The sequence below is a fragment of the Puma concolor genome, chromosome C2, assembly GCF_028749965.1.
Source record: "Puma concolor isolate L17-30 chromosome C2, mPumCon1.1.hap2, whole genome shotgun sequence".
Lineage (NCBI taxonomy): Eukaryota > Metazoa > Chordata > Mammalia > Carnivora > Felidae > Puma > Puma concolor.
In genome coordinates, this window is record NC_141675.1 from 89,645,801 (window position 1) to 89,673,611 (window position 27,811).

Genomic DNA, 27,811 nt, shown 5'->3' on the forward strand with positions numbered 1-27,811 from the left:
TTCTAGGATGCCAGGCTACCAGGCAGACTGAACAGGAGCTCAATCCCAGGCAGCCCCTCCCCCAAAGGCAGGGGATTATCAGTCAAGGGGCCATTGGTACCTTCCCAAGCCCAATAAACTATTGTGACATGCCACCTGAGGACAAGGGCTCAGGGAGGAGGCTTGATCTTTCATCTCGGGCAGGTTGTGAAATCCTGTGGCTGTTTAGAGACACAAGTTCAAAGACACATTTTCACATGGCCAGGAAGCTCTTGTTCCTCACGCTTGAGGGATAAAACCAAGTCATATAGATTGTTAAGCTATCACCCTGCAACTTTCATCCAACCAGCAATCTATTGGCTGACACATTCTATGCTCCCATGACTCGAACAGGGCTGTGGGAGATAAAGGGATGACGCTGTTCCCTTTCCCTGCCATTCAGAGTACAGATGAGGTGGCTAAGAGCTAACATTTGTAGGATGCTTACTTATCATTTTACAAAGCGCATTCACACCTACTCAATCATCATGGTATCTCTTTTGAGCTAAGATTCAGGTGGACAGAATCCTCACTGCTGATAAAGGAGATAAAGAGAGGCCCCAGTAGACTAAGTAACTTGCCCAAGGCTACACAGTAAAGTAGCAGAGGCAGGACTACCAGCTAGATCTATGATTCCTTACACACCCACCACTGCCACCACCAGTCCACACATCTAGGAAAAGCTTTATTAAAAATCACACAGGGAGGGGCACCTGGCTGGCTCAGTCAGTAGAGCATGTATGTGACTCTTGGTCTCAGGGTCGTCAGTTTGCGCCCTATGTTGGGGGTATAGGTTACTCAAAAAAGTAAAAACAAAGATCACACAGGAAAAGAAGGGGGGAGTCCTTGTACCTAGCTTGGAGTTAGAGACTATACCTTAATACAAAATGTGGAAAAAAATGCGTTAGCTCTATTTGGGGAGAGGTGGGAGGGCATCTTCTCCTGGTAAATAAAAGCAGTGATTAAAGACCAGGGCTGGCAGAGAAGAACTCCAGTGGCCATTAATGTCCAGAGGGACTTGCCAAAGGAGGTTGTGGGGGAACTTCAAGGGCTTTATCTGCATCGCAGGTGAGCTAGAGGACACCTACCCTTGCTTCCTACCAGCCGCTCAGCGGAGATGGTACCTCTGGGGCAGCCGCCTCAGTGCAGCCATGACCATGTGACCATAAAGCACCAAGGACGGCTCTGGGACTCAGAGACACAAGGGATCTCAGGACTTTTGGGTGGAGCAGAGTTTGGTGTTACCTCTGGAGCAACCGAAAAAGAAAGCAGAAAGAATCCAAGCCCTAGATATAAAAGTCCAAGTACACTAGATGCTCCTGTAAAACTTCCAGCCTGTACACTGGAAAGGAACTTACTAGCTCATGCTATACTGAACTAAGATAACTTCTACCCACAGGTCTAGGCTCCACCCTCTGGAGCAACAAAGAGTGACACCAACTCTTCTTTCCCACAGCAGTCCTCGATTATGTCAGGATAGCTCTCATGAGCCTTCTCTCTCCTAACTTCTCCCCATACTTAACCCAGTGTCTTCAACTTTCCTTCAAAGGATATGGACCACATGGTACTGGTTACCTCCTCTGGGGCCCTTTCACTGAGTTCAAGAACACTTCAGAATGCAGCATTCAGAGCCTGATACATGACTCCCACACTACTCATGACCGGTATGGGCTAAAGAACTTTGACTACAATGGAGCTATTACTTTCCTTGATTGTACACTGTACTTTCGTTAACCTAGCCTATGACCACACAAGCTATTTTGGTAGCAGTCACACTGTTGAACTTACAGTCAAATAAAAACTCCAGAACTTTCATAGGTTCTGGATCCTACCCTCTTTTTAAAAAAATTTTAAATATTAATTCATTTTTTGAGAGAGACAGAGCACAGGTGGGGGGAGGGGCAGAGAGAGAGAGAGAGAGAGAGAGAGAGAGAGAGAGACCCAGAATCTGAAGCAAGCTCCAGGTTCCGAGCTGTCATCACAGACCCTGACATGGGGCTCAAACTCACGAACCGCAAAATCATGACCTGAGCTGAAGTCAGACCCTTAACCTGCTGAGCCACCCAGGCGCTCCTAGATCCTACCCTCTTTTAAGCTAAAGAGCTAATGAGGAATAAAAATACACGTCTCAGAAGTAAGAATGCAACTCAGGATTTCCAAATGTGGCAGGGGAAACAACCACCCACCGTTGCTTCACTGCTATCCCACAGTGGATACATACTAGATGGGAAGAAAGAGAAAGCAGAGGAGAGGGCAAAGGAGAGGGCAAAATTTTGGTGAGAAGATTCTGAGAAACCAAATTACCGTTCCCTCATTCCTCTCCATGATATGGGCTTGGTTTCACATGTTCGGCCAAAGAAATCTCTCTAATTCTGGGTTCACCGCAGGTCCTCAAGAAGTAATTATTGGTGGAGGAGGAAGTTAAAGTTCTTCTTATGGGAAACGCACCACAAAAAAACCACTCGTCTCACAGACATTTGCTGAAAGCCTGTTACGGGGCTGATCGACTCCATCCTATGCCCCCTCTCTTCTGGGAGACTTGCTCTTATGGGGCTTCTCAATATCTGCACTTACCTGTTTAACACCAGACACGGCAACTACATAACCAGAGGTCTGCAGGGATTCCCAACAGTGCTAAGGTGAGCACAAAGAGCAGGATACAGGTAATCCAAAATATAGGAAAATATAACCTTTTGGAAATAAGTGTGTACTGATGAAACTGTGAGTGTGAAAGATTCCTGTGTGTTAATGGAGGAGAAGAAAATGTCCTAAATGACCGGTCATCTAGCTGGGTATGGAAGCTGTGAAGATGAAGGCAATGAAGAGATTAAGACACTTCAACAAATAACCCAACGGAACTATCTAAGAGCTGTCCCCGGCAGCAGGTGGCTTACATAGTAATTGCCATGGGGCTGCAGAGGAAATCTGGCCTGGGCTGGTCAGGGAAGCCCTTTTGGAGAGATGAGATCCCAGTGGGGCCTTGAAGGACTGTTATGCTTTAGAAAGCAAGAACGAGTGGGGGAACATTCCAGAGAAGTAGGGTGGTGGTATGAACAGAAACTTGGAGAGAGGAAAGCCAAGTGCATGTTTGGGGACAGTGAGGGAAACAATTCAGTTGGAGCAGAGTCCATCAACCAGAATAAATAAGTGGGTGTAGGCCGGCTACCAAACATTAGAATACAGGATAAGTGTGAACTTTATCTATATTTATCTTTTATCTTTGATTGTATACGTCTATCAATAGGCACAATTTTGGTCATGCATTGCCAAAACATGTAACCTATTTATAAATTACATTTCTGGACTGCTGTGTTATCCTTATGTATGTAATAAAATATACCCCAAATAATTTTTAAATGAGATGAAGAGATTCTGAAATTGTCTTCCTGTATACCTCAGTAAAGTGTCTCGTGTACCTAAAGGCACTTCTCCCGTCGGAGAGGACTGCTCATGTAGGCAAGAGGGAGGCAGTGAGCCTTCATTGAGGAGGGGGGGTAATTGCAGTAGAAGACCCACCAGGGGACTGAGGCCCCAGGGGTGGGGGGAGGCTGACTGGGGCAGGGGAAGATCAAACAAGTACTGCAACAGTCCAGGCATGAGGTCAGGGCTCAGGCTCAGGTGGTAAAAGGGGAAAAAAAATTTAATGGTATTTGGAGAACGAGGAGGGTGTGTGAGGAAAGGAGAGGCAGTGGGCAGAGAGGCGAGCTTTAAGAAGCCAATGCAGTGCCCACGAGAGCACTGAAATCCCACCAGCGAGGCAGGGAGGGTGGTGTGGAAAATGGACAACTTTCAAGAGCTGGACACAGCTACTAAAGACATCAGCTGAACTACTCTAAGTTAGGAAGGACAACTTAGAAGGAGAAGAAGAAAGTCATGTGTTGAATTTCATGGGTACTCTCTAAGCTGAGAGATTTGAAAAGCGAGATACTATAATCAGAATTATTATCAGGCAGTGTCATCGGCACAGCATCTATCATTTTCCTCTAATTCCTGGGCCAAGGGGAGAAGGGTGCAAATGGTGTCGATTAGCAGGACTGCCTGACAGAAGTCAGTCATTATCCTCATGAGAGTTGCAGGAAACCCCAAACCTGGATGAGAGTGAAGACAATGAAAACGCTTCAAATTGTCATCCTTTAGGGGTACGGGTCAGTGTACCAACACGGAGTAGAGGAAGAGCATTATCCAAACACGAGCTCTTTCACCATCGTGGTGCCAAAACCTACAGCAGCCAGACCCAGAACCCTTCTCTTCAGTGGTCCGATTGGCCCTTGAGATAGTCACAAGCTAGGCTAGTGTTCAGTGGTAGAAGTTTGGTTTGCCCCCATGAATGGAGTATGCACCAACACCCCTGATCTCTTGTGCTCAGGCATCCATACCCTTTTGCCCATTCCCCTTTATAATTAGCAATCTTGCAGACTCTGCAAGCTAGAAAATTGTCTGGGGTCCCCGAATAAAATTACCTGGTGCTTTCAAATATCCAATCCATGTTCTGTGTCTCAGCAGCCAAGTTAGCTTCAGGGCTAACCAGACATACATCAGTCACTGTCCAAATGCCGCGTCCCTGTAGGCCAGTGGACTGGTCTCACAGGAAGGCTATTTTGTCTTGGATACTTTTTTCCTTTCATCAATGCCACAATCCCCAAAGGGCCTGTTAATTGCCTATGCCCATTCCAAAACCAAAAACCAAAAACCAAAAAACAAAAAACAAAAACAGGCTTTGGGGAAAAGGTTTTTAGAAACAATCATCAGCCAGAAACAATCCTATAGGAGGAATGGGGATAGGCGCAAAGGAGGACACGGCACATAGACGCCAGGCCCTGGGAGCCACATGGAGGTAACACACACGCAGAACTGCCTCCAGGACCCCCACTTACCAGCTTGCTTTTGACCAATTGTTCTATTGCACTGACAAGGTCTGCAGCAGAAGGTACTTCAGTGGAAGCCTGCCGGGCTGCTAGCAAAGAGGAGGACTGCAAGACATTGAGCAGCAAAGGAAAAGCAGATTAGCAAGGAATGAGGAATAGCAATTAGGAAGCAAAACAGCAAGTCCAAAGCTCAAGGCAGGCAAGGGAAGCAAAGCTTTATGTTTAGAGGGAAGAGATCACAGAGGGAGATAGAAGGCAGTGTGGGTATGGGGACAGGCCCGCCTGTCCCCTTGTCAGGAGTTCTGGCCAGCAGCAAAGCAGGCATGGGACTAGGCTCTCCTTAGGCAGGCTTCTGGAGCAGCTGAGGGCAGGGTTTGCTGAGTTCCTGGGGGGCCAAATGTAAGGGCTGTACCCACTGTCAGCAACAGGAGAGAGGGACAGACAGAATTTTGGCTGTTAAAGGGCTGCCCATTGCCGTTCCAGGGTATGAAAGGAGTCCATAAACCTAGCCTCAAATGTATCCAAAGAAATTGTTTTTGCTTTAGTCAAATACAGATTTAAAATATAGATCTTCAGTGTGTATCAAACAAAAATTCAAGGGCAGAGCACTTAAAGACCAGGAAGCTAGAAACCCCCTCCCCACTCACATGTGTGCACATGCATTCACACATACGCGCGCGCGCACACACACACACACACACACACACACACACACACACACAGCTGCTTCTGGTAAGGCCCCTAACTGGAACACCAGGATGTAATAAACGATTTTACCAAGGAGTTCTGTGTGTCTTGCTGAAGTGACCAAGGACTATCCTGTTCACAGTAAAGGAGGTTCAAGCCAAGGGCCTGCTGCCCATCCCCCCGTATCAGCAATAGGGACTGGTCTATGTGGCTGTTTCGTCATTGGTTTGGGGAATCCTGCTCATGGAGGGACAGTGGTTTTTGTCTTTCTTCTCCTACTTGAGAAGAAACTGGGGAGAAATGGTTAACCCTGCATGCATGTATGAGCTTTCCCCCCTGGCAGAGCAAAGCAGAAGGCAAAACAGAGGGCCCGGGACACATGCTCCTTCAGCGTCTGACACTGATCACTGCAAGGGTAAAAAGCTGACTGTTCTGGCCACAGTCTGGCTTCAAGTTTGTCCCTTAAGTTAGGGGGAAGAGTTTCAAAAAGGAAGCTACTTGTTGTCTAATTTAAAAGTTAGTTTAGGTCTTTGCTTCGGAGATGGGGTAAAAAGAAAAAAGCCAAATAAATGTAATTAAGGAGATAGAACAACACTCTTTTTCCTCTTCTGGAGAATGCAGGAAAGGAGGTTAAGTTTGTTTGGAAATCCAAGCTATCAAATTTTTGATTTAGTAATCCTACCCCTGGGAACTTATTCCAAGGACAGACGTCAAAAGAACAAATGCTGTATGTACAAAATGATCTGTAGCAGTGTTATCTAGGAGAGCAAAAACTGAAAACACCCCAGGATATCCCAAAACAGGCTGGTCAAGCAAATTATGGCACATCAAATAAGTGACACTGTCCCCAGCTATTAAAATCACACTTACAAAGGTAAAATCAACACAATTTTAGAAAAATACTAAGGAAAGCATTGAACATAAGATGTGCATATTAAAATGATAAAAATAAAACACACATGCATATGAACAGTTATTAGAAGGAAACATGGAGAATCAAGGTGATCAGGTAACATTACAATAGGTAGACTTAAAAATTCCTCATAGACTGTTGTAAAAATTACTTAGTAAGTTCAACTCCATTTGCTAGAAGTTCTGAGGCTTAGCAAATATTTCAGAGAAACAAATTTCTGGGAATCAAACAAGCAGGACTGAGGAGGGCTAATGTGTCTGCCCTCTTTCCGGATAACAAAAAGCCTACACGAATGTTTGGGGTAAGTCTGCATTTTCAGTTAAAGATTATCCAGAAACAACATAACATCCTCTTTCCCAAAACAAGCTGTGTTTGAGGGAATTTGAGGGAGAGGGTTCGTGACCTTTACTTATCTTATGCAAGCTGGCACCTCCGTGTGGAGGGCTGTGCTGTGTGGGGTGGCAGATACAGTCACATGAGCTCCCCACTCCCCACATATGCTGTCACTGTTTGTGGAACATTTTACAAGGATAGGCCTCTGGGAATGCAGCAGGTTGGTTCTCATTCTGATCTCAGTGTGAAGCACGGGCATTTCTGCCCCTGGGAATCTAGGATGGGCATCACGCCATGCTTCCTGACACTTTTCCTTCCAAAAGTTAAGAGTCAGGGCCACCAACGTCACCTTAGGAGGGGCCACACAACTGTGCACCTCTCATGATTGAGTCCACAGAGGGGGGCATCTCAGTCAGCTCAGTCATCATCCTGTCCCTAGAATCTGTCCCTCTAGCGTGGCACCCAGGAAGACCTCAATTAATGTCTGTGGGTTAATAATGACCCAAATGCAAAGCAGAGGGAATTAAAACAAGAATGGGGACATCACCAGAAATGCTGAAGCATCGGCAAACAGTACTTTCTGAATTGTATCCCAGGTGATGTTGTCAGGATGTGTCCCCTGCCCAGCCTGGGCTCACCACCTTAGGGGAGGCTGTGCTACTACAAGGCAGGGCAGTAGACAGTACAAGGAGACCCCGGAGGGATGGCTAGGCCACCACCACCACCACCACCACGACCACAAACCGCTCTGAAAGGAAAATGTAAAGCACCATTGAAACCTGAAACCACCACTCCAACCTGTCAAACCCAACAGGATAGCAACACTAAGAGAAGGCAGGAAAAACCCAGTGAGGTGAAAGCATGGTTTGCAAGCAAGATGAGTGACAGAGCACGCAGTTAGAGCAGCCCACGTCTCGGCCAGCACACTTGGAAGCACATCCAAGCCGAGCCTCTGCTCTAGAGCCATCGGGGCGATCGCTCTGCGATTGGAGCCCTTGGAGACATCCACACTTCGGACACCTGTGAGCCCATGCATGCCGGTGACTCAGGGAATTCTGTAACACCAAGAATGTGGCAGCCTGCACCTTAGGCTCTCCCGCCTTTGCCGGCAGCCTCCCCTCAGCAGCGCCCCCATCCCTTACGCGGTACTTGTGGAATTTTCATACCACCGGGGCTGACTGGAAGTTACCATTATTTGGATTTTAGAGTTGAGTATAGGGAAAAACAATCAACCAAAACAGAAGTCGGAAGTCAGGTGCAACAAAGTGATCACGGCCTGGAACCACCTCAGGTTCCTTTTGAGACAAACCGTTTCTTTTGGGATCTATAGCTTCCAAAGACAGAGTCATTACCCTTCATCAACAGGAGGAGAGACCAGACAGATTCCCACTTCTGCATGCCCCTACCCTGCCCAGAATGAAATCAGACCTCCAGGGCTGGGGGCGGGGATACCTACCGAATACAGAGGGAACCTACATCACCATGGATTCGGAGAGATAACAAGGAAGAGAGAGTATTACTACCCCCACCGCACACACACAACAAAATCGCCATGTATTACACATTGTTCTTTCAGATCAGAAAGTAAGGAAATCCTACCATCTCGTCCTGCGTAGGGTCATTGTCAAAGATCTTCATAGGTGGAGGGAGGGGGGTGTGTGACTCTTCATCTGGCTCATCTTCACCCCATCCTTTCTTGTTCTTCTAGAACAAAAGAGCAGTATTAGTCATACAGTCATATGTATTATACAGTTAAAGATATCAATGGTTCAGGACTTAGAATTTTTAAAAAAGCAACATGTAAGATCTCCTTTCTCAATACATCCCTATTTTTTCAGCCTCACTGCCCTCCTCTGCGGAATGGGTACGCCTTCTTATCTCAAAGGACAGTGAGGTTCAAATAGGGACACACACACACACACACACACACACACACACACACATGAGAAACATCTACCTCATTGGTTAGCCAGGAAAAGAAAAAGCTGAGAGTGGTCAGAGAGAGCCTAATTTTTTAAGCTTTTGAAGGACTATTAAACCACAATCTGAATATCACCAGGCTCTACTGTCATTCTCAGAAGGAGAAAGGGCAGATAGCATGAAATTACAAAGAGAGTCTGGTTACACAGCAGGAAGAATTGCTTAGCCACATCAGGGACTACAGTGGGTTTGCCAGAAAAAAAAAAAAAAATAGCTCTCATTCTTTCAACTAAAACATACCCACTGTATTTTAATTATAGAACCTCAGCTCTGAAAGGGACTTCAGAGGTCACCTGGTCTGACCTCTGGGCTAACACAGGGACCTCTCCGACTGCTTCGTGAGGTCATGTGGTATCCCCACCCCTTCTAGCACAGGTGTCCATTCGCTTTCATGACAGCCTACCTCATCACTGGTTGACCCCCATTAAAGTCACTCTTTGAGCTGAAACCTTGCCTTCTGTAAACCTTCACCTGTTACTCATAATTCTCCCATCTGGAGCAACATGGAGTTGTCCACTCGCTTTCATATGTGGCACTGCTCTAGATACTTGAAAACAGCTATAATCTCTCAGCTTTTATTCTTATTCTCAACTAGCAGGTTTTGATGTAGTCCTTAGTAGAGGTAGGGGATTAGGTGACCAGATGATTCCCTTTAGGCCCACGCCCCTATCTCCAAATCTGGCAAGATGTTGGCTATCTGCTGGAAATTCTATGTGCCAGTCTCTGAATTGGTCACACATCAGACTGGCAAGGTCTTGTTAGTACAAAAGCTCAGATCACTTGGGTTCAAGAACACAAACTCCTGGGGACTAGGGACTGGCTGGTTTACAGAACCCACGGAAGGATGCCTCACAAGGTTCCAGGAAGGATGTATGTCAGAAGCCCCCTCCTGAGGGAGGCTCCAGGGCCACGTGGAAGTACCTCATCTGCACTGTCTCCCTGAGGGGTCGTCTCATCCCCAGGCTTGGGAGATCCCAGGTCGAAGCTCTTCCGGCCATCTCGTACTTTCTTCTGCTTCTTGATATTTCCATCTGCTTTCCCGCTGTTGAGCCGGCGCACGGGGCTCGTCAGCCACTTCTTAAGGGTGTTAGTGGAACGCTTGGGACCGGGGGAGCTGTGGATGGAGTTCAGGGAGGGCTGAGACTGCAGGTTGGCCACTGACTCAGACTTGCCTCCGTTTTCACTTGAGGAATGGGAGTATGCATCTGAGGAGAAAGAACAGACAGACATAGCCATGTCAGAGGCGGTTAAGGGAGGTGGCTGGCCTGGGAGTAAGACAACTCCATCCTCAGGAAGCTAGGATACAAGGCAGAATGTCAAGGCCAGCTGCAGACCCTGGTCAAGGCAACCCTCGCTAGAGGGTAGTAACAGCTGACATCAATTTTTAATGTGTGAGGCACTGTTCCAGGTTCTGTGGATATAGGAGTGAAGAGAAGACAAAGAATCCTACCTCCATTGAAACAAAATTAAAATCCTAAGCAAGAATCACCAACCAAAAACAATGTCAGGGAGCACCTATTAGGTAGTGTATTTTAAAGACGTATAAGACGTAGGTTTTATTTTCAAAGACCTCTTGGGGCGCCTGGGTGGCTCACTCGGTTAGGCGGCCGACTTCGGCTCAGGTCATGATCTCGCGGTCCGTGAGTTTGAGCCCCGCGTCGGGCTCTGTGCTGACAGCTCAGAGCCTGGAGCCTGTTTCAGATTCTGTGTCTCCCTCTCTCTGACCCTCCCCCGTTCATGCTCTGTCTCTCTCTGTCTCAAAAATAAACATTAAAAAAAAAAAAAGTCCTCTTATCTAGCTACACACACACACACACACACACATACACACACACAGAGTGTGTGAAAGAAAAGTGAAAGAGCAAGACGGAGCATGTAAAATAAAGACAAATTCACAAAGTGGTATGTGATTAATTGCCACAGGGCTGGTATGGACTTCAGGCGATAAGCTAGCAGAGTTCAGAGGAAGGTCAGATCAGTGTAGGCGGGATTGGTCTGAATTGGCTTCACGAAGGGGAGAGGGAATTTCAAAAGGGGGAGACAGCAGGAACAAAAGCACAGAGGTACGAATATTGAAAAGTGAACACAGCCCAAATAAGTGGATCCTCTGAATGAAATAAAGATTTGATGGAGAAGGAGAAACTGGATAGAAAGTATTAGTGAGGTCATTTAATAATCAAATAGTGTGTGACCTTTACTATGAGACACAATAAAAGGGTTTATAAAGGACACAATAAAAAGGGTTTTTTTTTTTTGTTTGTTAATTCATGTGGTAACTATAGACAGCATAGCCCTGGGAAGGAGGAGTCAGAGTCCAGACGGCCACACTGGGGCTGTGCACAGGGGTGCAGAGGAATGAATGTGAGGCACTCCAAAGCAAGAAGTGTCTGGATGACAAATCAAAGACAACTCACTTCTCTGCATGCTGCTGCTTCTCACTGCAAAAATGGTCTTGGGAGAATACCTGACCCACTCTGCCTTGACCCCTGATGGGCCCACTGCCCCGGTGCCAGTTCGCATACTGATATTTAAACCAAACACATGACTAGGTATAGAAACAAATGACTGAAGTGGTTTTTTATACCTACTCCTCTCAAAGACGGAATCATCTTTTCCTATAACGACTTCATCCTAGACCCAGCCTGGAGGACTAATCTGGCTTTAGAGGCCTTCTGGCCTAGACGTAGCCAACAGAGAAGAAACAAAATCCCATAAGAAGGTGAATGAATCCTTTTTGCCAATAGAAAGCTGCCTCCAGCTTCTACAACTGGCTGACCTTGAGGGCTGCAAGCTCAGGATCTTGACCCTGCGGGGATCTTCTTCAACGCTGCTAGAGTTTTGTGTGTACTTTGGAAAACAACACCTGAGCGTTTGCATCTAGTAGCACAAAAATTGAGGTCCTAAAGTCCCCTGGTATAAAGGATAATATACAGGATTGCTCTGCTCAGGGAACATTTGGGATCCGCTGACTTGGTTGGCGTCCCTTTAAGGACGAAGTTGTAATCTTATCTCAGGGAATTCCTTGCTGGCTGTGGTCCTGGGTATGTTGACATTATTTCTGAAGTGTTTGGTATGGCTCAAACTCCTGTTCTCAGAAGCCTGAGTGATACACATCTCCCCAGGGCTGGTAGTGGAACCAGGCCTTTCTGTTATCTTTCTGCTGATAAGCTGCAAAAGCTTTTCATTCACCAGACCCCTGTGATAGCACATGGCTCTATGAAACCAAGCCTTCAAAAACTTAATCAGCACATACTGTGTCAGCAGAACTAGAGGCCCAATCACATTAACCGTGCCTTGTGTTACTAAGCAGGGTAGGCAGCTCTCCAGGTTCCCTGTTCCATCGCAAAGCATAGCGTGACTTCGAGATTCATAAATGCAAATCTTGATGGACTGTCCTTCCCCACTGTCCTGTGGCTCTGCCTTGGTGCATTCTGTACAAATGCTCACAGGAGTCCAGGTTAACAATCAAGTGTACTCTCACTTTTGTTGTTTCAAGTTTACTCTGTGTAAACAATTAGGGCCATTCAATCACAGCCCACATACAAGAGAAGTCACGTGTCGGAAGCAATCCATAATTCACTGTTAGGGTCCTGAATGGAGACAGGACCATTTCTAAATTACTTTGTTTCTTGTTTGTTCCTGTTTTTATTTTCTGGTTTTGATATCATTGACATATAACATGGTATTAGTCCAAAGCATACATCAATGACTTGATACTTGTATCTGTTGTGAAGTGATCACAATAAATCTAGTTAACACCCACCATCTCATATACTTACCTTTGTGTGTGTGTGTGTGATGAGAATTTTTACTAAATTACTTTGAATGCATGATTATAAAGAAAGTGGCACGGGCGCCTGGGTGGCTCAGTTGGTTAAGCATGAGACTTCAGCTCAGGTCATGATCTCATAGCTCCTGACTTCAAGTCCTACACTGTGTTCTCTGCTGACAGCTCAGAGCCTGGAACCTATTTTGGATCCTGTGTCTCCCTCTCTCTCTGCCCCTCCCCCGTTCACTTTCTGTCTCTCTCTTTCTCTCTCAAAAATAAATAAACATGTAAAAAAAAATTAAAAAAGAATGTGGCACGATTTAGAAAATTTGTACTTACTTTATTACGGCTTTAAAGAATAATTGGCATGCTATGTTCACCCCATCTTTGGAAGATGTCTACAATTAGCAGACAATGGAGATTTTATTCTAGTACCTTTCCAGGCACAAAAGTTAAGTGACTGATTTGTAACAGCTGCAACAATAAGACTGTTATTGAACCATTCCAAGCTAAGGGAGGTGCTATTTATTAGGATTCTGGTCATAGGAAACAGAAAATCAGAGTTTTTCAGGAAACCAAGGCTCATAGTTGGTTAAGTGGCAGACAGGCAAGACTTAAATCCTGATCTGACTCCACTGCACGTATATTCATCTTATTCCTACATCTGTATTCACTCCATGTATCCCTTTAGCCTCATAATGATTGTAAAAGGAACATCAAGCTGCTATGTCTATTTAACATTTCAAACATACATTTATACATGATTTATACAAGTTATACAATTGCAATGCTGAAAACTGTCTAATTTTACAGATAAAGCAATGAAGGTTTAAATATGAGAAATCCACGGTCGCAAATGAGTTGATCACAAAGCTAGGACCAGAAGTCAGGCATCGCTACATCTGCCCCAGGACTCTGAACCAGTGCTTCCTCTCCGGCCCTGCGGCATAGAAGGGGTCTGTAAGGCTAATATCTGGTTTTAAGTCACAAGGAAAACAAATGTGTCCCTGGGCATTGTACGTAATCAAGTTCCCCAGATGTTCCAGTATGTTCAACTTAGCTTTCTGGATCAGAAAAAAGTCGCATTCTGAGGCTGATTTTACTATGAGACATTTTTAAGATAGATAAAAATGTAGAAAAAATGTAACATCCAGGTACCCACCATCTAGGTATGATAAATGTAAATATGTTTTGCCATATTTCCTTCAGCTTTTTAAAAAAAGAAAATACTGTGTATACAGTTGAAGCTTTTAAATTTTTTTCTACCTGTTCACAGTCACACCCACCACTTTCCCTTCCCTTCTCAAGTTGGTGTGCATCTTTCCCGTCCATGTAGTTAGCCATTTACTTTGTATGGGAATCCAGTGTTCTTTATATTATCCCAATATGTCATTTTTCAACATACTCATTAATTCAAAATTATCTGAGATTTATCCATGTTCAGTCATGTAGATCTAGTTCATTGATTTTAATTGTTGAATAATATTCTTTCACAGGACATATTGTGGAGCTTGTAACACATTTTCCTAATGATGGATACTGAGGATGTTCACACACGCACACTCATTTTAAGCAGTCCGGTACAGGTCTCTGTAGATTTGTGAGAATTCCTCCAGGGCAGTGCTTTCCAAACTACTCGTGGTCAGGGAGTCAAGGATCTACTTTTCTTATTTCCAATCTGTTTCAGACCAATACTTTTATAAAATACAAAGTCATACTCTTCGATGTGGTGGAAGTGTCAGATTGCTATAAAAGCTTCTAAATGCTTATTCCCATTTCTGTACTTACCTCCCTGTGGACTGGAAACAAAGGGCTGACAAACCTTTACCACGTACAGATCATACACTGAGGAGAACACACCTTGCTCTCAACTTTACAGCATCCAGAGCATGTATGTCAAGGTGGACTGGCTGGGCTTTAGAGAAGACACCTCACCACCTTCACTAGGTACTGCCAGATTGCACCCTGATTTACTCCCACCAACACTGCACGGAACCTCTCATCTTCTGGAAATCATCAACAAAATGAAAAGGCAATCTACCAAGTGGGAGAAAAATTTACTAATCGTGTATCTGATGAGAGGTTAATATCCAAAATATATAAAGGACTCATAGAACTCAATAGCAAACAATCTGATTAAAAAATGGGCAGAGGATCTGAATAGACCTTTTTCCAAACGGGACCTACAGACGGTAGGCAGGTACATGAAAAGATGCTCAACATCACTCATTATCAGAGAAATGCAAATCAAAACCACAATGAGATGCTACCTCCCACCTGTTACAATGGTTATTACCAAAAAGATAAGAGATAATGAGTGTTGGGTGAGAATGTGGAGAAAGGAAACTCTTGTGCACTGTTGGTGGGAATGCAAACTAGTGCAGCCACTCTGGAAAACAGTATGGAGGTTCTTCAAAAAATTAAAAACAGAACTACCCTATGACCCAGAAATTCCACTTCTGGGTATTTATCTGAAAGAAATGAAAATACTCACAAAGATATTAAAACTCCTGTATTAATTGCAGCAGTATTCATAATACCCAAGACATAGAGGCAAACTAAGTGTCCATCAGAGGATGAATAGATTAAAAAAAAAATGTACAGGGCTCCTGGGTGGCTCAGTCGGTTGAGCACCCAACTCTTGATTTCAGCTCAGGTCATGATCCCAGGGTTGTGGGATTGAGCCCCGTATTGGGCTCCATGCTGAGCATGAAGCCTGCTTGGGATTCCCTCCTTCCCTCCCTCTCCCTCTCTCCCCACCCCCCTTTGGCCCTCCCCCACTCTCTCATAAATAAATAAATAAATAAATAACAAGAAAATGTGGTAAATGTATACATTGCAATATTATTTAGCCACAAAAAGTAAGGTGGATGAACCTTGAGGGCATTATGCTAAATGAAGTAAGTCAGACAAAGAAAGACAAAGACCATATGACCTCACTTAATATGAGGAATCTAAGTAAAAAACCAAACAAACTTCAAACTCACAGATACAGAGAACATATTGTTGGTTGCTAGAGCTGGGGAAGGAGGGTACACAAAATGGGTGAAGGTTCAAAAGATACAAACTTCCAGTATAAAATAAATAAGTCATGGGGATATAATGTACAGCATGGTGACCATACTGAATAATGCTGTATTATATATTTGCAAGTTGCTGAGAGAATAAATCTTAAAAGTTCTCATCACAGGGAAAGAAAAAAAAAACCTTTTATGTGTGATGATGGATGCTAGGTAGACTGATTGTGGTGATCATTTCACGATACAAATACTGAATCATGATGTTGTACACCTGCAACTAATATAATGTTATATGTCAATTAGATCTTGATTTTTTTTTTTTTAAAGAAGAAAGGAAAAAAAGAAAAGAATTCTTATCTTCCTGCATTCCCCTTGATGCTTCATTATGTACACTAGCATACAATTTTCCTCTGGAAAAATTAAATGTCTCCTTCCTACCCAAAAGCACATAGTTTAAGGAAACAAATTGAGATTAAAGTAAAATGTCTCAAGAAGTAATGAAAAGGTAAAAACCAGTGCCTCTAGGTTGGTAGGAAATGCATCTTATAATTGGTATCTTAGCCACAAACTGGGGAAATAGAAAACTTGTCAGGGCAATCCCTGAGGTTGAAGGTCCAACTTTTCACAGGCTCTGAGTGGGATAGCTTAGCTGATTGGTCATGGGAATATAAAGATACTAATGAAATCAAGAGAATCTAAATAAATAAACCGACAACCGATGCTTATCCTTCAGACTTGCACACTATTTGTTATCCCTACTTCCTTCAAATCCCAAGCCACCTCTCTGAACCATCTGATTTCCTCCTTAACACCTGACAGAAGATAGGCTGCATGGTCACACAACACATTCCAAAGCTTAGCCGATGACTAGAGAATTCTTGACCTCAACACTCATCTCCTAATGATCTTTTGTTGAAGTTGATGAAAAGAGAAACTCTGCTCGTATAATGTTCCTGCCTTGCTTGTATGACCTAAGAACAACTCACTGGTGCCTCGTCATTGATTGCAACAAAGAGATGAGTTGGCTTCTGGCCCTTCTATGCCACTAACTAGGGGGCAGACACTGGGACAGATTAGACAGGATGCACTCAAAGCCTGGCTCCACCACTGGCCAGCTGTGTGACTCTGTTCCATTTACTTAACCTCTCTGTATCTCAGTTTCCTCATCAGTGACTGAAGATAATATTAGTATCTATCCTATAGGGTTGCCATTAAGAATAAGGAGTTAATGTTTGTAAAGTGTTTAGAACACTTTAAACCCATAGAAGCACGATAGAAGTTAAATAAAAATTAATAAAACCATAAAAAGCTCCCCTAAGTCCATGACTGTGAGTTTATTCTCTATGTTCCTTCATTCTATCTCATGGTCTTCTAAAGCTTAGACTAGATGATTTAAGGCCATTTTTACCCTTAAAGATTCATGCCTCCTGAAAGCAAAGAAACACTTAATGCTACCAGCTGCCATTCTGTGTCATTTTCCCCTCTTCACTTCAGGGAACCACTCTTGTCTGAGAATAAGGTGGCCATATCCTTGGGCTATGTGGCCATAGTTGTCCCCCTTTCCCACTATTTGGAAGTTTAAGCAGCACAGGTTATTATTTCCTGGAAGTGACATATGCCTCCTTTTATAGGGTGTCTCTTAGAATGGAATGGGAGCTTCAGATGGATTTTAGGGCCAATTGAACAACTCTTGATATTAGGGTCTCAAATACCATCGTGGGGTTAGAATAAACATGTTAGTGTTATCGGTTTAAGCCTTTGGATAAGGACTCCATGATTTCATCACAGCAGCATGTTTTAAGCGGTACAGGAGATGAGGGCTGTCTGCTTGATGTGAAGAGGAAAAGTGGAACGAAACCCATGAAAGCAGGCACAACTGAACACGTCCTAACAAATCCATTGTCTAGGTCAAACATGGTCCTTCCTTACTTGGATAGACCTTCATTAGCTACCAAAATAGAAGATAATTGTGTACAAAAGGATAGTAACTGAATATACTAGAAATGTGGTGGGGCACCTGGATGGCTCAGTTGGTTAGACGTCTGGCTCTTGATTTCAGCTCAGGTCATAAGCTCATGGTTCGTGAGTTCGGGCCCCCTGTTGGGCTCTGTGCTGCCTGCTTGGGCTTCTCTCTCACCCTCTCTCCCTGCCCCTCCCTCCCCTCAAAATAAATAAATAAGCTTAAAAAAAAAAGAAATGTGCTATATTTAATATAGCCATTTATAAATTCAGTTTCTTTTTTAAAAAGTTTCAACTCATATTTATTTCACTTTTATGTTACACCTTAAAAAAAAGCTTCTTCTACCATTTATGGTCTGGTATAAAATTTGTAAAACTATTCTGAGAGCAGAATACATTTTGCACAAGCCATCACAGAATGCAAATGTAAGACATGTCAAAGGACTATGGCTGCCTCCATAGTACTGCATCCACTATTTCATTATTTTATGATTTTCTTCAATCATAAAATACTGATTCATCAGCCTTCTTCACACTGACCTCAAAGTAAGCTGAAAATAAAGGATTGAACCTCCTAGACAAAATGAGAAGAGAGTCCTATTACTTTTGAGGGGTTAGTAACCCCAAAGTCCAGGAACACTGTCCTCTAAAGGCCTAGGGTAGGCCTGCAGAGAGCATATGCATGTGTAAGGTCACCAAACCTTTCAGTGGACTGTGAGCACCCTGGGTGTGTAACCAACCCACTAAGCTGGCCAGCTGTTTTCTATACTGGCTTGAGGGATGGAAATGAAGAATCAACAACTCATTTTCAGTCCATTCTGCTGCAGTTCAGTGATGGTACTCAACCATATCCCAAAGGCTGGCTTTTTTTTTTTGACATATTGTATTATTCAATTGCTAAAAGATAGGAAGTCTAGTTGTTCTATATCAATCATACCTGTTTTATCTAGATGGTCAATGAGTCTACAAATGTCCCTCTGGCATTTATAATAATCTACTGGGAGCTTTGATTCCAATGGCTGAAATCGGAAGAAAATGCAGACTCCTAAAATCCACCAGATATTTACAGAAGAGCCCTTTAACCCCCTGCTCTTCTGTCTTACTTGATTTCCAATGATACAGGAATAATTATAAACTCATCCTTATTGCCTTCCGTGGCCTGAGCTATATAAGGCAAATGCATTTCATTACATCTGTTTGCAGTGATTAGATACCCAAACACTCCTGTTTTCTTTGGCTTTGCTATAAATAATTTACTTAATATAAAAATTATAGAAGTATCATATATACATTTTTCTCACACTGGAAATTGCACATCTAGAGAAGGGGATGATGGGAAGGTCAAGGATAAAAATTCTTTGGGTAATAAATACATAAATCCAATTGTTTGTAAGCATGGAAACACAAAATCTACAGTAAATAGTAATATATCCCTCATGGCATAAGATGGTGGCTCTGACAGGTCTTTTAGCGGAATGCTTTGAAAGCCAAACTCCTGGGTGCATATTTAGCTGAGGTCCTAAGGCTATGCATCACCAGTTCCTGGAATGGCTGGCTTCCCAGCAAACCATTGCTTGGCCATTTGGTTGGCCATTTGGTTGGACTACTTGGTGCCAGAGGATGAAGAAAGCTACAGGCTACAGTGACAATAACAGGACATGGGAAAGGGGGACAATCAGTCTGGTCCACAAACATTGTTTTGTTTTTTTAATGTTTATTTATTTAGAGATAGAGTGTGCACACATGAGAGAGAGAGACAAGAGACAGAGAGAGAGAAAGAGAGGGAGAATGAGAGAGTGCCCACGCAGGGGGAGAGGCGGAGAGAGAGGAGAGAGACAATCCCAAGCAGGCTCTGCGCTGTCAGCACAGAGCCCAACTTGGGGCTTGATCTCATGTACTGTGAGATCATAACCTGAGCCCAAATCAATGGATGGATGCTTAACAAGACTGAGCCACCCAGGAGCACCCACAAGCATCGTTTCTTAACACTAGAAAACTTGTAGCCCTTGCAATTTGCCCCTACCACAACTTGCGACTAAACTTGGCAAACACTTTTTGGCTCCGGATACTCCTTCTCCCATCTCTTCCACAATAGTTAAGTCTCAAATGCACAGTGCAAGCCCCTGCCTCCTGCTTGTTACACTGCTTTTATACTTAGTTCAGGAATGTCTTTTCCAATGAGCCCTTTGCCAACCCACCGTTCTTTTTTTTTTTTTTTTAATTTTTTTTTTTCAACGTTTATTTATTTTTGGGACAGAGAGAGACAGAGCATGAAGGGGGGAGGGGCAGAGAGAGAGGGAGTCACAGAATCAGAAGCAGGCTCCAGGCTCTGAGCCATCAGCCCAGAGCCTGACGCGGGGCTTAAACTCACGGACCGCGAGATCGTGACCTGGCTGAAGTCGGACGCCCAACCGACTGCGCCACCCAGGCGCCCCAACCCACCGTTCTTTATCTCACTACTCTATCTCACTCATAGACTTCACGTGTTTTCTCTAATTTTTTTTTATATCTAAATCCCTATGGATTTGGAACTCCTGATTTTTCCCATTAAAAAAAGAGTACAAAATGAAGGATCACTCTGAGCCTCAACGGCACATTGTATTGAGCTACAGTTTAGTTCATTTCTACATCCTTGTCCCCTTCTCTTCCCTGTAGTGCTGATCCTACCTGGTAGAATGTGCAGAGATCTGAGAATTCCAAATCCAGTGGCTCCACATAGGGCAGAAATTCTTTTCATCTTCAGAGCTCATTGGGACACTAGCTCTTAGTATCAGGGTCTTCTCCAACAGACTAAACAATCTCCACAGGGGTGAAAAGCCAGTACCTCTGGCTTCAATTGAGATGAACTCTTTCGAGTTCTATTATAATTCGGTCCAGATCTCACTCAATCACTGCTGGCTCCTTCAGTGCCTCCCCTGCCACCTTGATTCCCATCAGGTTGCCATGGGACACAGTGGGTAAAGTGACTATTTCCAACTGCTTGTTCTCACTGTCTCCTTGGCCTTAGTTTCCCTTGTATAATATTCTCTCCAACAGACACAGAGTGAGGAGAGCCCTCAAAGGGCGATGAGTCAGTGCCTTCCTCCCATCCCAGATATGCATGTTCTAAACACACAGTCCATTGCTGTGACATGTTGCTACAATGACTCACTTGATTCAGTACCTTTTTGGTGGCCTTTGGAAGTCAAGGGCTAAAAATCCTCTCTATATTCCAAGGGGTGGATTCTGAAACTTGACATATCAGATTGTCAAAAGTCAGTGAAAACATATCTGCTGCTCTTCCAAGAGTAAACATTCCAGACATTTCCATTTATATGCCCATTTCATTCCCCCAGACTTGTCCACAGCTTCTAGAGAGGGAATGTACCTTTTTTTTTCTACAGTATAGTGTAGGAAATCCTCCTAAAAGGCTTCTGAACTGCTCAAAACATAACCAAGAGAATATGGTGAAACTTCACAAATCTAGACCGAGAAAAGGACATTGCCACATTCATATAAAACCTAAACACAGAAATTTATTTTAGAAATGGTTTCTACTCATGGTAAGGCAACAAGAATCAGTGGCTCCACCGGAACCAAGGTCATCTGAGATCAGCTTTCATCTATAAAGATATATGATGAGCACAAGGGGGTTCTCAAATCATGACCCATGGCACCTGCCAAGTTCCAAGCCTGGGGTAGACATCTTCTTGCAGCTTAATTTTCAGCCCTCCTAACCTCCATATATGGCAGGTAAGCCAAATTTCTCTGGTTAAAAAGGGCTACTCTGGAGTCCAGGATGTATTTATACCCCAGTTTTCTCCTAGGCCTTCAAATAAGACTTCCAGTAGGTTAAGTGAGCTCCATAAAAAGTTTAGGCTGTTCACTTAAATAGCAGCATTTTGTACTTTTCTTTTCAGGTTGGGGGAACATAAACCAGTTCAACCCTAATAAAACCCCCAAGCCTCAAACTAACATTACACAAATTACTGCATGTAACTGAAGATTCTCTCAGATGATGACCAAGGCTGTCTTTCAGGTTTATTCAACTGGAAGCAGACTCTTCCTTCACAAAGACCTTCTGCATGAATATTTTTCTTTCTGTACCTATTGTCATTGCCCTAATTCAGATCTTTTAACCTATGTAACAGTCTCAAATGGATTCCTCTGCATCTAATCTCTTTCTCTTATCCATTTGACATATCTCTGCTCCCAGAACAATGACATTGGTCTACAGAAACCACTTGATCAATAAAATCTAGAGGCCCCTGGGTGGCTTAGTCAGTTGAGTGTTTGGCTCTTGATTTTGGCTCAGGTCATGATCTCACGGTTTGTGAGATCAAGTCCAAGGTCAGGCTCTGTGCTGACAGAGTGGAGCCTGCTTGGGATTCTCTAGCTCTCCCTCTCTCTCTGCTCCTCCTCTTCTGCATGTGCTCTCTTTCTCAAAAAAAAAAAAATACATATGTATATATGTATGTGTGTATGTATATATATGTATATACATACATATATATGTGTGTATATATGTGTATGTGTGTGTGTGTATGTGTGTGTGTGTGTATATATATATATATATATATATATATATATATATATATATATATATATTTGTCAGCCTGCTACTTAAACTAAACTACTCTGTGGTCAGGCCTGCTCACCTTTCCAGCTCTACGAGCTTTCCTTCTTTGATAATCTGAGGTTCCCAAACTGTGGTCCTCAGACCAACAGTGGAAGCATCATCTGGGAATTTGCTGGAAATACAAACTCCTGGGTCCCATTCTGGAGCTACTGAATTAGAATCTATGGGGGTGACCCAGCACTGTGTTTTAACAAGCCCTCCAAGTAATTCTGATGTATGCTCAAGTTTCAAGATGATGATTTAAAAGTTTTTATTTTATTTTTTTAAATTTACATCCAAATTAGTTAGCATATAGTGCAACAATGATTTCAGGAGTAGATTCCTTAGTGCCCCTTACCGATTTAGCCCATCCCCCCTCCCACAACCCCTCCAGCAACCCTCAGTTTGTTCTCCATATTTATGAGTCTCTTCTGTTTTGTCCCCCTGTTTTTATATTATTTTTGTTTCCCTTCCTTTATGTTCATCTGTTTTGTCTCTTTAAGTCCTCATATGAGTGAAGTCATATGATTTTTGTCTTTCTCTGACTAATTTCACTTAGCATAATACCCTCCAGTTCCATCCACATAGTTGCAAATGGCAAGATTTCATTCTTTTTGATTGCCGAGTAATACTCCACTGTATGTATGTGTGTATATATATCTATATCTATATCTATATATATATATCTGTGTGTATATATATGTATATATGTATATGTGAATATATACATATATATATACACATATACACACACAGATACACACACACACACACACACACACACACACACACACACACACCACATTTTCTTTATCCATTCATCCATCGATGGACATTTGGGCTCTTTCCATACTTTGGCTATTGTTGATAGTGCTGCTATAAAAATAGGGGTGCACGTGTCCCTTCAAAACAGCACACCCAGGGGCGCCTGGGTGGCGCAGTCGGTTAAGCGTCCGACTTCAGCCAGGTCACGATCTCGCGGTCCGTGAGTTCGAGCCCCGCGTCGGGCTCTGGGCTGGTGGCTCGGAGCCTGGAGCCTGTTTCCGATTCTGTGTCTCCCTCTCTCTCTGCCCCTCCCCCGTTCATGCTCTGTCTCTCTCTGTCCCAAAAATAAATAAAAACGTTGAAAAAAAAATTAAAAAAAACAAAAAACAAAAAACAAAACAGCACACCTGTATCCCGTGGATAAATGCCTAGTAGTGCAATTGCTGGGTCGTAGGGTAGTTCTATTTTTAGTTTTTTGAGGAACCTCCATACTGTTTTCCAGAGTGGCTACACCAGCTTGCATTCCCACCAACAATGCAAAAGAGATCCTCTTTCTCTGCATCCTTGCCAGCATCTGTTGTTGCCTGAGTTGTTAATGTTAGCCATTCTGACAGGTGTGAGGTGGTATCTCATTGTGGTTTTGATTTGTATTTCCCTGATGATGAGTGATGTTGAGGATTTTTTCATGTGTCGGTTGGCCATCTGGATGTCTTCCTTGGAGAAGTGTCCATTCATGTCTTTTGCCCATTTCTTCACTGGATTCTTTGTTTTTTGGGTGTTGAGTTTGATAAGTTCTTTATAGATTTTGGACAGTAACCCTTTATCTGATATGTCATTTGCAAATATCTTCTCCCATTCCATCGGTTGCCTTTTAGTTTTGCTGATTGTTTCCTTTGCTGTGCAGAAGTTTTTATTTTGATGAGGTTCCAGTAGTTCATTTTTGCTTTTGTTTCTCTTGCCTCCAGAGACGTGTTGAGTAAGAAGTTGCTGCAGGCAAGATCAAAGAGGTTTTTGCCTGCTTTCTCCTCGAGGATTTTGATGGCTTCCTGTCTTACATTGAGGTCTTTGATCCATTTTGAGTTTATTTTTGTGTATGTTGTAAGAAAGTGGCCCAGGTTCATTCTTCTGCGGGTCATTGTCCAGTTTTCCCAGCACCACTTGCTGAAGAGACTGTCTTTATTCCATTCGATATTCTTTTCTGCTTTGTCAAAGATTAGTTGGCCATACATTTGTGGGTCCATTTCTGGGTTATCTATTCTGTTTCATTTGTCTGAGTGTCTGTTCTTGTGCCAGTACCATACTGTCTTGATGATTACAGCTTTGTAGTATAGCTTGAAGTCTGGGATTGTGATGCCTCCTGCTTTGGTTTTCTTTTTCAAGATTGCTTTGGCTGTTCGGGGTCTTTTTTGGTTCCATACAAATTTTAGGATTGTTTGTTCTAGCTCTGTGAAGAATGCTGGTGTTATTTTGATAGGGATTGCATTGAATATGTATGTTGCTTTGGGTAATATGGACATTTTAACAATATTTGTTCTTCCTATCCAGGAGCATGGAATCTTTTCCCATTTTTTTGTGTCTTCTTCAATTTCTTTCATAAGCTTTCTATAGTTTTCAGTGTATAGATTTTTAACCTCTTTGGTTAGATTTATTCCTAGGTATTGTATAGTTTTTTTGTGCAACTGTAAATGGGATCGATTCCGTGATTTCTCTTTCTGTCGCTTCATTGTTGGTGTATAGGAATGCAACCGATTTCTGTGCATTGATTTTATATCCTGCAACTTTGCTGAATTCATGAATCAGTTCTAGCAGTTTTTTGGTGGAATCTTTTGGGTTTTCCACATAGAGTATCATGTCATCTGTAAAGAGTGAAGGTTTGGCCTCCTCCTGGCCAATTTGGATGCCTTTTATTTCTTTGTGTTGTCTGATTGCAGAGGCTAAGACTTCCAATACTATGTTGAATAACAGTGGCGAGAGTGGACATCCCTGTCTTGCTCCCAACCTTAGGGGGAAAGCTCTCAGTTTTTCTCCATTGAGGATGATATTAGCATTGGGTCATTAGTTTTTTGTTTTAATATATATTTGTTTTTGAGGAAGAGAGAGACAGAGCAGGGGAGGGGAAGAGAGAGAGGGAGACACAGAATCTGAAGCAGGCTCCAGGATCTGAGCTGTCAGTACAGAGCCTGACATGGGGCTTGACTCAGGGACTGCGAGATCATGACCTGAGCTGAAGTCAGACGCTTAACTGACTGAGCCACCCATGCTCCCCTAAAGGTGATGATTTTAATTTTTTATGTTTTAAAAAAATTTTAATATTTATTTATTTTTGAGAGAGAGAGTAAGGGGTGGGGAGAGAGAGAGAGTGTGTGAGCCAAGGAGGGGCAGAGATGACGATTAAAAAATTTTTTTTCATATATATTTATTTTTGAGAGGGAGAGAGAGCACAAGCAGGGAAGCAGCAGAGAGAGAGGGAGACACAGAATACGAAGCGGGCTCCAGGCTCTGAGCTGTCAGCATAGAGCCCGATGTGGGGCACAAACCCATGAACTGTGAGATCATGACCTCAGCTGAAGTCAGATGCTTAATGGACTAAGCCACCCGGATGCCCCTGAAGATGATGATTTTAGATGAACCCCCCACTTTAGTCTAATAATTCATTTAGTCAGTTTGCTGCAGCAGCCATGGTGTGGTCCTCATTTCTCATATCACCCTGCAGCCTCTCTGCTTGTCTAAAGCCTACCTACCACTTCTTGGATGACCAAGCCCAGCATGTTCTCCTTTTTCTCTGAGAATACCTCTCGTACCATTCATTTGGCGCTGACAGATGCTTGTTTATGTGCCTTCACCTCCCTAACTCTGAGGAAAGTCCTTGGGGACAGAGATGTCCTTCATCTTTGTATCCCCAGCCCAAACTCTTTGGGCACAGAGGAGCTCATTAAATGGTCAGTGATGAATGGCTAAGGACAAAGAATGATAAATCATTGGAGCCTGAGTATTTTTAGGCCCAGAGACCTCTAAGAAAAAGTCAATGTTGGTGAGGTGCTCATCCCTTAAACTTAGCAAGGTGACTATCAACATAGGCTAGTGCATCCTTTTCCTTAAGATGTTCTGTGTTGCTCAGGCAATTAAAGATGGGTTAAACAAAGTTACCTGTTTCTTTACTGCAAGACTTCTTGGAATCTTTACTATGCTAATTAACATGCCATATAGATGATGACTCCACAAGGGGAACATAAAACATTTACAGAATTCTATTAATATGTTGTAGAAAGCAAGGTGGTTAGCATTGATCTTGGCTATTATTCTACTCAGTCTAGAACACAAAAGGTGAATCACACTCTGAGGAGGCTATCCTGACAGCAGGGTTGCCAGTCAGACTTAAAACATCTTATGAACACCAAAGTAGGAGGTAAGTTACAGTCCAGTTATTTTCGACTTACGTGCTATCTCAGAGTCTCCCAGAAGTCAGTAGGAAGCCTGTCCTGGATTCAACTTACAATGCCCTTCAATAGTAACCTAAACCAAAGTTAGCCATGCCAGGCTTAATTATAGAGGCGGAGTGAAAGAGTTAAGCAGGGTGACGCTGGAAAGTTTAAGACTGTAATTAAGCGCTACTTAACTAAAAATGTTGCAATGGAAACTCTCCTAGGGAACCCAAGGGAAGAAGAGGGGAAGCTGCATACCTGGAGGAAGAAATAAGTGGCTGGTGGTCAATGGCTATGTTTTCAGTGTCCTTTTTTGGGAAAACTACATTTTGTGTGCTGGGGGGAGGGGGGTGGGTGGAGGGTGGGAAAGAAAGTATTAGGGTACAGAGTGTCCTAGGCTTAATGTAGTTTGAGACCCTGCAGGCTTAACCGGGCCCTGCTTCCCCCAAGCACCTGTGCCAAGTGAGTCTTTCTCTGGGTCCTTGTTACCTGGCTTGGAAAAAAAGCAACAAACAAGCTGAGTTCAGTCTAAGCTTCCCAACCAAGAGCAACGTCTCATTCTACATTTCTCTCCTCTGTTCTTCACACAACAGTGCCCTCATGGCCATCCTCCCTTGCCTTCTCATACCCAGAGCCCAGATTCAACACTAAGAGTGCACATGGCCAGGAAAACCCACTGCCTGGCCTACAAGGGGATGAGATTCACAAGTACGATCCCATGGCTTCTTTAAAACTTTTTATTTTGACATAATTTCAGATTTAGAGAAAAGTTGCACAATTAGTACAAAGAATTTCTATATATCCTTCACACAGAATTCCCAAATATTAATAGTTTACCACTTGCTTTTTCTTTTCTCTTTTTCTCAATTACCTTCTCTCTCTTTTTCTGAGCTGAAAATAAGTTAAAGATTCCTCTTGATCCCTAAATACTTGTGTATGTTTCCTAAAAACATGGGTGTTCTCTTACATAGCCACAGTACAATTAGCCAAATCAGGAATTTACCACTGATATTCTCTTCAAATATTGCCAATTGTTCAAATAATGTCCTTTATAGAAAAAGGTCATGTCTTTGATGACTTGGATATCTTTATGAGTACAGGGTAGTTATTTTGTAAAACATCTGTCAGTTTGGGTTTGCCGGATGTTGCCTTATGATTAGATTTAGTGTGCATTTTTAGTAGGAATATCCCTGAAAATGATGTACCATGTGAGGAAACATGTAATATTGATTTGATCCAATTCTAGTGATGTTAAGTTTGATCTCTCAGTTAAGGTTTCTGGTACAATTTTCTAATACATCAAGTTGAATTGCATACTTGCTCAGTACTGATGTTTTAAAATTCTGGTACAAATCAACTGTAAGTCATGTTTGAATGCAATTCCTGCATATAATACCCAATTCCATTCATGAAATAATCTCCTGATCATGAGTATGAGAGGAGAGTAATTTTCCACTCCACTGAAAACAGATTTAACAATGAA

General features: G+C 43.1%; 1 protein-coding gene across 21 annotated transcripts in view; it reads right to left on the bottom strand.

Moving 5' to 3' along the window:
- KALRN (kalirin RhoGEF kinase) overlaps positions 1-27,811 on the bottom strand; it is a 671,367-nt gene that overhangs the window by 67,585 nt on the left and 575,971 nt on the right. For 12 of the 21 annotated variants that reach the window (XM_086675190.1, XM_086675188.1, XM_086675183.1 and 9 more), the window contains 3 exons: positions 9,718-10,001; positions 8,416-8,520; positions 4,893-4,988 (listed from right to left, as the gene is read on the bottom strand). In XM_086675190.1, coding sequence (XP_086531316.1) covers positions 4,893-4,988; positions 8,416-8,520; positions 9,718-10,001 — 485 coding nt within the window. The remainder of the gene's footprint in view (positions 1-4,892; positions 4,989-8,415; positions 8,521-9,717; positions 10,002-27,811) is intronic. The other 9 variants (XM_086675186.1, XM_086675184.1, XM_086675206.1 and 6 more) reach the window with 3 other exon arrangements.